The 14,439-nt window shown below is 45.3% G+C and overlaps 1 protein-coding gene across 1 annotated transcript; it reads left to right on the top strand.

Annotated features, from left to right (window-relative positions):
* Nucleotides 1-10,375: 10,375 nt before the first annotated feature.
* LOC146632847 (polymeric immunoglobulin receptor-like) lies at nt 10,376-12,329 on the top strand. Its single transcript, XM_085353562.1, has 5 exons — nt 10,376-10,406; nt 10,626-10,943; nt 11,033-11,341; nt 11,618-11,659; nt 12,283-12,329. The coding sequence occupies exons 1-5, from the start codon at nt 10,376-10,378 to the stop codon at nt 12,327-12,329; spliced, it is 747 nt and encodes a 248-aa protein (XP_085209688.1).
* The last annotated feature ends 2,110 nt before the right edge of the window (nt 12,330-14,439 follow it).

The raw sequence follows: 14,439 nt of genomic DNA, 5'->3' as shown, positions 1-14,439 counted from the left end.
ATTAGATAAAGAAATGTTTTCCCAGTAAAAGCTTGCTCACTTGCACATTGATCGTTTCAACACTTCTCTTCAGACAGTCACAGCTGTTAAGAGGCTCAGCAGAGAGAAGCACATGAAGGTAGGAAATTGGGCCCAAAAGCAGGGCGTTGATGAAGAGCAGTGAGGCTTTATTTACAGAAAAACACAATGTCCAGCATTCAGCACTGTGGCTCCCGTGGCGATTCCTCCATGAATCTCACACAGTGCATGTTAGGTCTAATGTCAGACCTCGCTGGCGCAGAGGTTTGTCACTGTGGACAAAAGCAAGACACTCCGTATGGTTGTCACTTGCTAGCGAGGGAAGTCCGGCAAGATGTTGAGCTGACTTCAAACTGATTCCCCTTGCAGGCTCTGTTATTGACCACCGTGGGTTATTCAAACACAGTGAAACTGGTTTAAATTGGTTACACAATGTAAAACCCATATAGTGTGCCATAAAAGCTAAGTATGTGTTTGTATGCATGTGCGAACATGTGAATGAATGTGTCTCTGTATTAGTGACTTCCTGCCACACAATATATGCTTACAACTGTTTAACCATATTTCCTAGTTATCCAAAGGTCACCTCCCCACACCTGTATACGGCTTAACTTTAATGATTCGCCATAAACACTTACCAATAGCCTCCCCCACGCAGATGTAGGTGGGGGATAAGAATAGAAACAGAAGAATAACTTTGATCATACAGTTTGAACCAAGGCAAACAAATTTAAGTACAATAATGGCAACATTTAACAATTCACTCTAACACTGCAAATATTCCTAAAGATGAAAAGATGGCCACTCCCAAATCCAACCCGTGACTTCTCTCTGTGGCAAGACGCTCCGCTCTGAGTCCTGGTGACACAAACACACACACAGTTCAGCAGGTGATCTACAATTGATAGCGAGGTCTTTACTCATTGAAACATATAAGTCGACGGCTGTACTTAACGGGTTTCCCATATGGAAAAGATATATATATAAAGTTTGTATCTGTCTTGTGTGAAACTTGTATGAAAAGCATATAAGACTGAAAACAGATAAAAGATCCCTTGAAAAATTATATAAATGAAACTTTTATGTTTTGGATACTTACTAAAACAATATATGAAAGTAATGAGAAAGTGGCCACTTTCATGAGTAAATCATATGAGCCTTATGCGATTTACTATATGAAGTAGGCCACATCTTATGCAAGTCTTTTATAAGGTTTTTCTATTTCTTTTCCATATGGGTTAGGTTGCTCCTGATGAGAGTAATCTGCTACAGCTGGCTGCAGGTGATGAGCAGCAGGTGTGGCTGGAACACCACAGGAACAGGAACACTTCCGAGTCGCAATCCCCCTGGTCTGTGTGTGTGTGAGGATAATGGTACATTAAACATACTATTATCCTCACAAAAACATGAAAAAGATCTGGATACTTCATTATGTATTTAATGACACATTAAGCACAGAGTGTGGTTAAAAATGAACCGAGTCTCCTGCCCTTAAAACCTAAAATGTCAGAGTTTCAGTCTGAAGTGTAAAGAGATTCATTTACTTATAACTGATTCCATTCCTAGTTTTTATTATAGAACTATTAAGTTATTTCTGATGTTCAGTCACATGCTTCTACCAAACTGCCCTTTTCACACCCAAACAAGCCACTTATTTCCTGTTTAATGCAAAAAGTTGTGTTTGTGTTTGTCAGAGGGGGCGGTGGTGAATGGGCCATGAGAGGAAGAGGGAGGGGTGGTTAGAACGGTAGGCGTGAAAAATTTTGGCCACAAAAACTGAAAATCAGCAAACAAAACTGCCGAGCAACAGACTGGAGACACAAACTGAAGACAAACAACGAAGACATAAAGCTTCAAAACCAGTATAATGAAGTTACTGCTCCTACTCATCCTCTCTCTGACCACAGGTAATACGATTACTAACAGTTGCTTACAGTGATAACAGACTTGAATATTAATTATTAAAGTTTTTTTTCAACACATTTTGTTCTAGTTTGTTTTAGTTCTAGTTTGACCTTTCTTAATCTGTTCGTATAAAAACTATGTGTAAAATTCTACGGTAATACAAAAATCATCTATGATTACACAAAGCTCGAGGCTCACAAACTCAAAAAAGGTTGTAAGTGTAACCCAACCAGTGCAGGGGCCTCCCTACACCCCGGACTCTGCGTTGTGTTAAATTGTGTTGGATTGGGGTGCACCGCAGAGAAACCAGTCGGACACAGGTGTTCAATTTGTGGCTCGGACCGCGCCGTTTATTCGGAAGCAGGGGCAAACACCACTCCAACTCTGCTGCTGGCCCTTCGCAAATCACAGCAAACACTCCGTGACCATCAACATTGCAAAATACAACAACACATATACACAGAATACACATTAAGTAAAAATAACCGTGCCTTCTACAACATTCCACGGTCTCGGGAATGAGTACAACACAAAACTGATGCAGTTCGCCACTGGCAGTGCTTACCTTCGCAAATCACAGCAAACACTGACCCAAGATGGCGCCCGCGCGAACAAGAAATCTAAAGTACGGTGTCCTGCAGAGGACAAATGGCCAAAATTGCTAACATTTACACCATATATGCAGCTCAACAGCGACACCTTGTGACTTATTCCAGTCACTACCTTACATCCGCCTCTCCTTTAAGTGATGGCGTCCCAGTCATCAAACAAAACAAAATAAAACAGAACAGTCTCACTATGTACACACGAATAATGGTGGTGGAAGATGTGCAGTGTAATGTGAAAATGTCTATGTGTGTATCCTATGTGTTTCCTGCAGCCCTTCTTGCTTTGGCCCTCTGCCACAGCTTCCATCCCCTTTCTATCTTCTCCTGATCCTCCCCTGGTTCGTTAACTCTCAACCCATAAGTCAGTCTCTTTGGGGGATGCCGACTCCTCGGCAAGTTCCTCCTTGGTTCTCTTGGTCTGGGAGGTGAGTGGGTGACCCTGGCAGTTTCATTCCCCCTCCAATCTTCACTCTCTTGTGCTGCCCCTGTGTCCCTTTCCTCCGGTCCTGTGGGGGCAAGTGATCCATTTGCTGCTTCAGGTGAAATTCCCTCCACACCTCCTTCCAGGCTATCAGTCTCCCCGTCCTCGATCATGTCCGACTCTTCATCCTGTCTGATTACTTCACCAGCCTGCTCTCCACTGTCCTCTACGTCCTCAATCTCTCCTCTGTGAACCTCCTCCACGTCGAGCTCCATTTCCTCTCTTGCCTCCTCTCCCACCTGCTCCACGGGAAGAAACATACACTGCGTGAGTAGGTTGCGGTGGACCACTCTCTCTGTATCACCATTTTCCGATCGCACCACATACACCGGCATGTCTGGCTGTTTCTTCACCACAATGTATGGACGTGACTCCCACTTGTCTCCTAGTTTGCTTCGCCCCTCCACATGACACACTTTAACAAGGACTCTGTCACCCGGGCTGAAGCTTTGACTCTTTGCTTGTCGGTCATAGTATCTTTTCTGGTGACCCTTAGCCTGGCGAGAGGCCTGATTAGCCTGTGCATAAGCCTGTGACAAGCAGTCATGCAGGGTCTGGACATACTCGCTATATCCCCCCGACCCATTAGTGGTTGACAGCCCAAAGACCAAGTCGACAGGGAGCCGCGGATGCCTGCCAAACATCAGGTAGTATGGTGTGTATCCTGTCGAATCATGGCGGGTGCAGTTGTAGGCGTGTGTCATTGCATCCACATATTCGTGCCACCGGGGTTTCAGGTGAGGTTCTAGCGTCCCCAGCATGTTCATGAGGGTGCGGTTAAACCGTTCAGTTGTCCCGTTGCCCTGTGGGTGATAGGGCGTGGTGTGGGTCTTAGTGATGCCGGTGCATTTACAAAGCTCCTTCACCACAGCACTTTCAAAATTGCGCCCTTGGTCTGCATGCAGTTTTGCTGGGAAGCCAAACCGACAGAAAAAGTTTTTATACAGCACCTTAGCCACTGTGCTGGCTTTTTGGTCTTTAGTGGGGTATGCTTGCGCATAGCGTGAGAAATGGTCAGTGACCACGAGGACATTTTCGATACCACCTTTTGATTTCTCAAGAGTCAAAAAATCCACACAAACTAGCTCCAAGGGGGCACTGCTGTGGATACTGACCAAGGGGGCCCTGACCCCTGCGGTTGGAGTTTTCCTAAGGCAGCACCTCTCACATTGCTCGCACCAAGCCTTGATTTCCTGAAACATCCGTGGCCAATAAAACCTCTCCCTTATCATGTGCAATGTCCTCTCAAAACTAAGGTGGCCTGAGTCATCGTGGAGAGCAGTCTTCACTGATATACGCAAATCCTCTGGTAGCACCAATTGCTCAACTACTCCCCTTTGGCTGTCTTGGACGCAGCGGTACAGGATGCCATCCCTTACCGCTAACCTTCTCCACTCCTTTAAGAGAAGGCGCACGTGTCCTTCGGCACTCATTCGCTCACTGCGGCTCGGCTTCTGGTTCATACTCTTATAGTGCAAGACAGGGCCAATAACGAGGTCTTTTTTCTGCCCTGCACGGATCTCCTGTTTGGTCATGGTGGGCAGGGATTCCATCCCCACATCCCTGTAGGGCTCAGTGGATGTAGGTGGCCCGAGTTCCAGTTCCTCCCCTGCAGGCGTGCCATGGCCAGTGAGGCTTTGAGTATCCTGGGTAACCTGTGTCACACCATGCCCCTGCTCGTCGACATCCACCCACTGAGGGCATGTCTGTAGGATGTGCGTGACCTCCTGGTTAGACATGCGAGAGAGGGCGTCAGCGTTTGTGTTGCTCTGTCCCCTCCGATACTGGACATCGAAATCGAAAGCAGCCAGCCTAGACACCCACCGCTGGCCTGTGGCATCCAGCTTCGCTGAGGACATAACATACTTGAGAGGGTTGTTGTCTGTCTGGACAGAGAATCTACGCCCATAGAGGTGGTCGTAGAATTTGTCAGTGACCGCCCATTTAAGAGCAAGGAACTCGAGTTTGTGTGCAGGATACCTTGTCTCTGCTGGGCTCAAACCTCTACTGGCGAAGGCTATGACCCTCTCAGCTCCACCTTGGATCTGAGCTAGAACGGCGCCCAGACCCTCCCCTGAGGCGTCCGTCTGCAGAACGAAGGGCAAGCTATAGTCAGGATATCCCAGCACTGGAGCGCTTGTCAGCCTTTCTTTTAGGGTCTTAAATGCCTTCTCGCATTCATCTGTCCACAAAAAGGGTGGGTCGGTAGCCAGACTTTTCTTTCCCCCTCTCCTTTTCTTTCTGGGGTCACCAGCAGTTAGGCGGTACAGGGGAGCAGCTAGGGTAGAGTACCCACTTACATACCGCCTATAGTATCCAGCAAATCCCAGGAATTGCAACACTTCTTTGCGATTTGTGGGCCTCACCCAGTTTTCCACCTTGCTGATCTTCTCTGGGTCTGTCCGGATCCCCTCAGCAGACACTAAGTGACCCAAATACTGAACCTCCTTTCTCACTAGGTGGCATTTAGAAGGCTTTAACTTCAAGCCATGCTCCCGAAGCCGATCGAACACCAGCTGCAGTCTTTCCAGATGCTCATCAAAGGTTTTGGAGAATATGATGAGATCATCAAGATAGATTAGGAGGTGGGTGAAGTTCAAGTCGCCAAAGCAGCAGGTCATGAGTCTCTGAAAGGTGGAGGGAGCATTCTGCAGTCCAAAGGGCATACGATTTGCTTCAAACAGCCCCATAGGGGTGCTGAATGCCGTCTTGTGTTTGTCGTGCTCCGCCACCTCTACCTGCCAATAACCAGAAGTGAGGTCAAGGGTGGAGAAGTATCTTGCCTGCCCTAGAGCCTCCAGGGCTTCCTCTATTCTGGGGAGAGGAAAAGCATCTCTCGTGCTACAGGAGTTCAGTTTCCTGTAGTCAATACACAGCCTTAGTGATCCATCTTTCTTGGTTACGATCACGACAGGTGAAGCATATGGACTTTTGCTGGGCCTGATAACTCCTGTTGCCTCCATTTCTGTCAGTAACCTTCTCACGTCCTGCCACTGTGATGGGGGGATCTTACGGTAAGGCAGTCGAAATGGCTTAGAGTCGACCAGAGGGATTTCATGTTGCACAGTCTTTGTATGGCCATAATCCAGGGGGTGCTGTGAGAACACACCCATGTTCCTTTCCATAAGCTCTTTAAGAAGGGAACGCTGGTGCTCGTTTTCAACATCTGCTCCACTTAAATCCACTTCCTGGCTTGCCACAACGTGGTCCATACCCAGGCATGCTTCTCTGCCTCCGCTAATGTGATGACTGCCCCGCACCCTGTCTGAAAAGTCCACAATACTTTCCACCAGAGATGCCTTGGCCAGATGCGTGTGAGGCTTGATAGTGATAGCATGCTGGGAGAGGTTCATCACTCTTACCGGGGCACATCCTTTCTTTACATCAGCAAGAACTCTGGCGACCAGGATGTCTTGGCTGAGCCGCAGGGAGGGGTGGCCTTCAATTAGGGCTGTATAAGTCTTTCTTTGTGGTCCAGCTTTTATTTTGCACATTAAATCCATCTCTTTCCCTGCTCGAATGTGCACCTTATGACCAGTATAAACAACAGGGCCCACTGTGTCATCCATATCACACTGTTCCGTGCTCTCAATCTCTAGCAGGGAGGTGTGCCACTCCGGATGAGTCTCCTTGACCTGGAGGAGGAACTGTTGGCCGTAGGTTGCCTGGAGGTGACTTCTGGAGGCACGGAGGACATTAGTTCCCACAAGCAGAGGAACAGAGGAGCGGTACTCTGTGTTAGTGACAACAAAAGCAGGCACACCCTTAAACTCTCTCCCCAACAATTTTAGGTTGATGCGTAGCACACCATGGTAGGTGACACTCTGGCCCCCTGCACCTTCTATGGGTATCTTAGAAGGCTGCAGTTTTTGTTTATGGAGGGTGGGGTGGCTGCGCCAGTACTGGTGCGTAATACTGGTTATCTGGGAGCCAGAGTCGATGAGTGCCCTGCACTTCATTCCGTTGACTTCCACCTCCCCCTCGTTCCTGGGACCAACTAGGGGAGTGCTCTCCCCTCCGTCACCTTTGTTCACCTGCAGTGTGGGGACTTGCTGCTCGCCCATGGTTGCCCCGGCGACCATGGGCTTTATCTGTTTAAAGGCTGAGCTGAGTAAGTGTTTCCCTCCATGGGGGTCACAGGCTGAGGATCGTGTGCCCACGTCTGTTCAGGCCCCGGGAGCACTGCTCTGCAAACCCGGGCTATGTGTCCTTGCTTCCCACACCGGTAGCATGTGACCACTGACATTGGGGTTGTAGCCCCAGGGGGTGGTCGGACTCTCAGTGGAGTGGCAGAGGATGGAGCATAAATTCTCGATTCAAGGTGGGTCAACTTGGCCATCTGCTCCTCCTGGCTCAGTGCTAATTTCTTGACCATCTCTGCTAGCTCTGACCACTCTGAGGGATGTTTAGCCTTTTCTGCCTTCACATTCACACTACACTCTGATGCCACTTGTACCTGGGCATAAGTTTTCTTTGATTTGTTTTGAGGCTGGAATCTCTTTGTTTCTTTTGCTAAATTTCGGAGCTCAGCCTGCAGCTCACGGAAACTCAAAAGCCGGGGCTTCATTGGCGAGATCCTCGCATACACATCCCCATCATTAATCCCCCGTATGAACTGCCGGGTGAGTTTACTGTCACGGTCAGGAAAAGGCTTGCCTCCTCTTTGGTTTTCTTCCACAGCTCGCAGTGTTGCCTCCAGTGCTATAGCATATGAACAGGCAGACTCCCCAGACCTCTGAACACGCTCATAGAAGTCCGCTAGTAGATCTGAGGAGCTCTGTGTGTCGCCGTACTCTGCTCTCAGTTCTTCGAATGCCCTCTCAGGTGTTTGGTCATGGAGAGGTAGATTCAGGACCAGCTTTCGGGCTTCACCAGTTAGGTGACGCACCACCGTGGAAAAGCGGAGGTGAATGGGGAGCTCTATTGCCTCAAGTAGATACTGCATGTCACGAATCCAGTCCTCTACAAGCACCTTGCTGTCAGCACTGCCAGTGAAGACTTGGACATTTTTCACTTGATGAGTCTGTATAAAACCACCGTAGGCAGCTAATGGGGGGTTAGCGTTGGCTGCAGCCCCGCCAGGAGCGCTTAAAGATGTATGCACCTGCTGGGGGGGTATGCCAGGGTGTCCACTAACTTGGGGGTCTAAAGCAGAGGTTGGTACGTGCATTGGGGCATGGGTACCGGGTGGGGCTATAAAACCTCCATGGGTCATGTTCACGATAGGGGGCATGACAGTGTTGGGGCTTATAGCAGATGAGTGGAGGGGGGCTCGAGAGTCATGGACAGCAGCTAGTGGCGTGTGGGGCAAACGGGGCGTCAGCCCATGCTTTGAACTTTCAAGGGTCTGCTCAGCTGCAGAGGGATTATTCATTATGCCCACTCCCTGCACTGTTAGGGGGCTTGGCATGGCGGCTTGGGGGGCAGGTGTGGAATACAGATGGCTGGTGTATGCTTGGGGGCTGAATGGAACGGTCATCGTTGGGTAAGGAGTGTTAAGTGATTGGTTGGGGGTGGGATGCTGGGTACTGTGCACCGCTGGGTAGTTGGGATATGAGGCAACATGGGGTGCCGGTGTAGCAGTGGGCCCATGGACACTGGCCTGAGGGGAAAAAACAGGGGGCATAGTTATCTGTACATCTGGCCGAAACACTGGAGGGGCTGTAGTTAGAGGGCTGTGGTTGGACTGGCTTGTCTGGTTGGCTGGCACTGAACTTGGGCGAATTTTAGATGGGTGTGAGGGCACCTGCATTTGGCCTCCATAGGGTGGCAGTGGTGGGGCATGAGCTGGAGCCATGCCAAGATCAGTCTGGGGTGAAAGCATGGTTGGTGGTGGGGTCTGTTGTGTGCCCAGCCCAGAGTCGGTGAGGTCCCTGATTGGGGTGTGATACTGTAACCGCTGGCCAGTGAAGCTGGGGAACTGGGTGACCAGCTTCGACTTCACTGATGACTGTTGGTCCACTGTACTGGCGCTAGCTGTTGCCCCTTCATTCAAAAGGTGAGGCTGTGCCCTCTTTGGAGTGTCTGCATAGTCTCTCAACATTTTCACTGTCCTGTATCTCTAATTTAGCTGCACCAGAAAATGTGTGTGGGCTACTTGTAGTATGCTTAACTGTGAGTAAGTACAATATATCTCTAGTAAAATAGAACACAACACAGATGTATGACAACTATCATTCTATAACGCAGAAAAAAAGAATTCACAAAAAACAGCATTAAACTCAGGGTGCAGTTAAACAACTATCTTCAGCACAGAGGTTGTGAATGACCCAAATCATCAGCAATTTCTTAACCGTATCCGATGATTATCATTACGGACAAGGAACATCATTTAACATTCTCGCTACAATTCAAGTCTCTGAGTCTCTTTTTTTTTTTTTTTTTCAGGGACAGAAAACCCTCAAATGAAACCACCCCAAGATTTTACTTTCAAAGGATATGGCTGGGGAGATGAAGGTCCCAGTAATACAGCTGCACAGGCCGTTATATACTTAGTTCAGCACCCCATCAGATGGCAACACTTCTTACTGTGGCAGCGTAGCTGGGGGGTGTCGGCATTGCTTTCTCTTCGGTCTCGAAGTGCCACAAATCCGGGTCACGGCACCAAAGATGTAACCCAACCAGTGCAGGGGCCTCCCTACACCCCGGACTCTGCGTTGTGTTAAATTGTGTTGGATTGGGGTGCACCGCAGAGAGACCAGTCGGACACAGGTGTTCAATTTGTGGCTCAGACCGCGCCGTTTATTCGGAAGCAGGGGCAAACACCACTCCAACTCTGCTGCTGGCCCTTCGCAAATCACAGCAAACACTCCGTGACCATCAACATTGCAAAATACAACAACACATATACACAGAATACACATTAAGTAAAAATAACCGTGCCTTCTACAACATTCCACGGTCTCGGGAATGAGTACAACACAAAACTGATGCAGTTCGCCACTGGCAGTGCTTACCTTCGCAAATCACAGCAAACACTGACCCAAGATGGCGCCCGCGCGAACAAGAAATCTAAAGTACGGTGTCCTGCAGAGGACAAATGGCCAAAATTGCTAACATTTACACCATATATGCAGCTCAACAGCGACACCTTGTGACTTATTCCAGTCACTACCTTACATAAGCATAGCAGCTTATTTTCTTTCATTTTCAGGTTGTGAATCTGAAGTGAGAGCATGTCACCATTGATGGGCTGAAATCACCTGCAAATATCCTGAAACAAATAACAAATATCAGTACATTGATGTAGTTCTTTCCAGTGGAACACCTGTACAAAGCTTTAAGAAGGACGTGTGGGAAGAAAATGGTAGATTTGTCCTCTACCATGATACAAAAAATAAAAATCTCAAGGTTGCAATAAAACATGTTGAAGAGCGAGAGTTTGGGGAGTACAGGTGCAGGTTTTTCCAAAGATCGAACTCATCTGACATACAGGAAGGAAAACTGGAGACTAGTAAGAAATGTGACATCTGTTCAAATAATAATAATAATAATAATAATAATAATAATTATATATTAATCAATTTCCATAGTCTGCAAGTCCTCATCAATTTAAAGTCTAGCTGCCTATGGAGCTAAATTTTAAATACTTTATTTCTCTGATTTGTTTACAGAGCATGCAAACTGCCCGCGAACATTTCTCAGCGTGTACAGAACAGCTAACAGCACCATCACATGTGGTTATCCAGATGTTTACGAGTCCCACATAAAGTTCTTCTGTAAAAAGAAACATTTTGCCTGTGAGGACATGTTATCAACAAAATCTTCTTCAACGCCAAAAGGGAAGTTTACTCTCACAGGCAGCAGCCGTGCCTTTAACATTTCCATCAGTCATGTGACCTCACAGGATGCTGGTGATTACTGGTGTGGAGTGGAATCAAATGATGGAAGTTACAGATTATCACACACACAAATACACCTGAAAGTTATAGGTGAGTATTCCACATGTTCAGTATCACAGGTTTAAATGATAAAAGCTGGCTGATAAGCTGAAGGCAAATATTTGTCTTTTTGTCTTCAGATATTCAACCTTTGACATCAACTATTGGACAGAACTTCACATACCAGTGTAAGTACAACCAGGATGCCTCCTCGTGTATAAAATCCATCTGCAAAGGAGAAGATTCAACTGTATGCAAACAGCTAGTAACCAGCACAGAGCCTGACGTGAACCAGAGGTTTATAATGAAAGAGAACAGCGGGAGTATCACCATTACAGTGAGAGAAGTAACAGCAAACGATGGTGGGATATACTGGTGTGGAGCAAGAGTCCCTCACAAACACAATCAAACACATGACGACTTCTTTGATGGATTTCATTTGATTCTAGGTAAGTTGCTTGTACAATTTATCACTAATTCTTAACATGTTTCTGTTCTATTGAGTTTCATAGAAGTCTTACAAAACAATGTTAGCAATAATATTTAATTTATCTCTTGCATTAGGTAAACATCTTTTATGTCTCACTTGTGCAAGAGATGGTTTTAATTAGTATCTTAAAAATACAGAAAAGAAGTGACAAAGCTGGATTAAGATGTTCACACAGTTTATAAAAACAGAAAGAAAAAGCTTTAACGGTGAGGACTGTGGTTTTTCTCTGAAACAGGTCTTCTAACCACAGCAACCACCGCAGCTCCTCAGAGTTCTGGTGAGAGACTTTATTTAATTTATTTAATATCTTAAATCTGCTATGAAGGCAAGTGCTGAAGCTGGATTAAGACGTTCACGCTGTTTATGAAAACATAGAAATAAACTGATGATGTGAAAGTCTCAAAACTTTCAAAAGCTTTATCTTTCCTATGTTCTTCAGCACCGGCAGTTGAACAATAATGTCATGCTGAATAATTTTCTGGTCTAAATTTCTGTGATGTAGTGATGACCTTGATCCTATGTGTGGCTGTGTTGCAGCTGATGTTTGCAATCATTTTATTCCTTATCTATAAACGTGAGTACATTCATTTTCATTTCTCAAAAATAAGACAATATTGAGATTCTTCCATATTTTGCAAAGATAACATCTAAAAATCCACAGCAGACAGAGTGACATTAGCAGAGTCCCCAAATTCTCCATCCTATGACTTATGAATACTTCTGAATACAAGTTATGATTATCTTTTCAAATTTCTTGTTAAATCAGATTAAATCAAAATAGAAAATGGTTCAGTGATAATGATCAGTGCAACTCTGGCAGTTCTTTTTCAGAAGCAGCCAGTGGAGGCTGCTGCATATCAGTTTAGTGAAATGTGTTTATTTTCTCTTTTCACTTTGCAGGAGTCTCACATTTAAAAAATGCTGAAAATGGAGCTGGAGCATCGTAAGTCAAACAGGTAGGTGCATGTGTCTGATATGAAGTATAGTTAATGCAGCAATGTTTTGATACAACCATTAGTTAACTTTTTCATGTATTAGTCATTTTTTATACTGAGGAGAGAGCAGCAACATAGGTACAAAAAACAATGATGTGGTGGATTTGGATGAGAGGGGAGAGTTATCATAGTGAGTAAGCTGAATCCATGAAAGGATGCACTATATGGATTTCAGTCACCCAAATGAAACCACAAACTTTCTAGTCTTTTAGTAAAACCATATAATTTTTCAGACAATCAACAAAAAGCTCTCCAAAAGCACAAAAAAATCAAGAAATCCAGTTCATTACCTCTTAACTAGTAGAGAATATTCCAAACTAAACCTCCTCATCAGCCTATCCAGTATGATAGGTATGAGTATTCATCCATCACCTCTGTGGATTTGTCATCCTGAGAGAAACCACTCAATGAGGGTTTATTATGGTGATGTTGCTAAGCCTCACTGTTTAATGAGTATTGTTGAGAGTAGAGGCAGCAATGTTGTACCAAGTGATCTAAAATAACTATGTAGTGCTATTTCACATAAAAGATTGCACTCATAAATGCAGCAATTTATAAACAACCAATTAGTTAAAACAAAAGTAGTTTCCACACAATGAGGAAGTAACGTTGATTAAATTTTAGGGACATAATTTTATTATTGACTCTCCTCATCAGGCCAGCTATTAATCTTTAACTGCATGGACATTATTTAAGCTCGTATCCAAAAAACAGAAATAATGTTGACATATTGCTCAACATGTCTTGCAGCCTGTCTGAAGAGATTAAATTTGTAGCGTTCTGTAGAAAACCACTGCCTATGTTTCCTCTGCTGAGAGGTTTGTGGCTTTGTAATCCATCAGATAAAACTCCAGCGACATTTTACATCAAGATGTTCTGAGTCTTGCTTTCATTTTGCTTGTCTGAACTAGATTCAAGGTACTTGGTTAGTACTGTTGTCTCACCAGTGGAGATTCTAGAGTCTGTTGTAGCTCAAGCAAATATTAACAGGGGGCACCTCGATCCAGTGTTTGTCACCATTATGTTTTAAATCCGACACCAACAACAAGCACAGACCAAATTCTAATTTTATTTGTCACATACACAGTACAACATGTAGTGAAATGCTTGTGTATGAGGCAGCAGACGTAGCCACGCCATTCCAGGGCTTGGTTTTAGCATGGGGGGTCTAGCCAGGAGACCCTTACTGGATAACCAGTTGCTGGTTTTTTCTACTATCAGCTTGAAAAAACACAGCAATTAGTGCATGTAGTAGGTGTTAAAGGTACCACGCTGCAGTGTTTTGAATCACATCTATCTCAAAGACTCCAATTTGTGCATGTAAATGGAGAGTCCTCTTCACACACTAAGGTCAATTATGAAGTTCCGCAGGGTTTTGTTCTGGTACCATTTCTGCTACATTATACATGTGTCTGTTAGGCAGTATCATTAGAGGGCATAGTATACATTTTCACTGTATACACACCAATTAGTAACTGCAGGCATGTCTTAAAGTCCGGGATGGCCTCTAATTTTCTGCTTCAGATAAAACTGACGTTATTTTACTCGGCCCTGAAAATCTTAGAAATATGGTATCTAACCAGATTCTTACTCTGGATGGCGTTAGCTTGGCCTCCAGTAACGCAGTTGGTCTTGACCAATAAATGTCCTTCAACGCACATATTAAACAAATATGTAAGACTGCTTTCTTCCATTTGTGCAACATCTCTAAAATTAGAAATATCCTGTCTCAGAGTGACGCTGAAGAACTAGTTCATGCATTTATTATTTCCAGGCTGGACTACTGTAATTCATTATTACCAGGATGTCCCAAAAAAACCCTGAAAAGCCTTCAGCTAATCCAAAACGCTGCAGCAAAAGAGTCCTGACAGGGACTAGAAAGACAGAGCAGATTTCCTCTTCATTGGCTTCCTGTTAAATCCATAGTCAAATTCAAAATCCTGCTCCTCACATACAAGTCTAGAATAATCAGGCCCCATCTTATCTTAACGAAGTTATAGTACCATATCACCCCATTAGAGCACTTAGCTCTCTGACTGCGGGCTTGCTTGTTGTTCCCAAT

The sequence above is a fragment of the Diplotaxodon limnothrissa genome, linkage group LG5 (genome assembly GCF_057381915.1).
Source record: "Diplotaxodon limnothrissa isolate DT_005_m linkage group LG5, D_limnothrissa_male_GT1.1, whole genome shotgun sequence".
NCBI lineage: Eukaryota > Metazoa > Chordata > Actinopteri > Cichliformes > Cichlidae > Diplotaxodon > Diplotaxodon limnothrissa.
This window is presented reverse-complemented; position numbering and strand designations above follow the sequence as displayed.

What these genes read in the sequence shown, in the direction of transcription:
- LOC146632847 (XM_085353562.1), top strand. Translation starts at nt 10,376, where the DNA reads ATGTTGAAGAGCGAGAGTTTGGGGAGTACAG. An exon ending in CGAGAGTTTGGGGAGTACAG is followed by an intron (nt 10,407 to 10,625) that starts GTGCAGGTTTTT and finishes ATTTGTTTACAG; the next exon opens with AGCATGCAAACTGCCCGCGA. An exon ending in CGCAGCTCCTCAGAGTTCTG is followed by an intron (nt 11,660 to 12,282) that starts GTGAGAGACTTT and finishes TTCACTTTGCAG; the next exon opens with GAGTCTCACATTTAAAAAAT.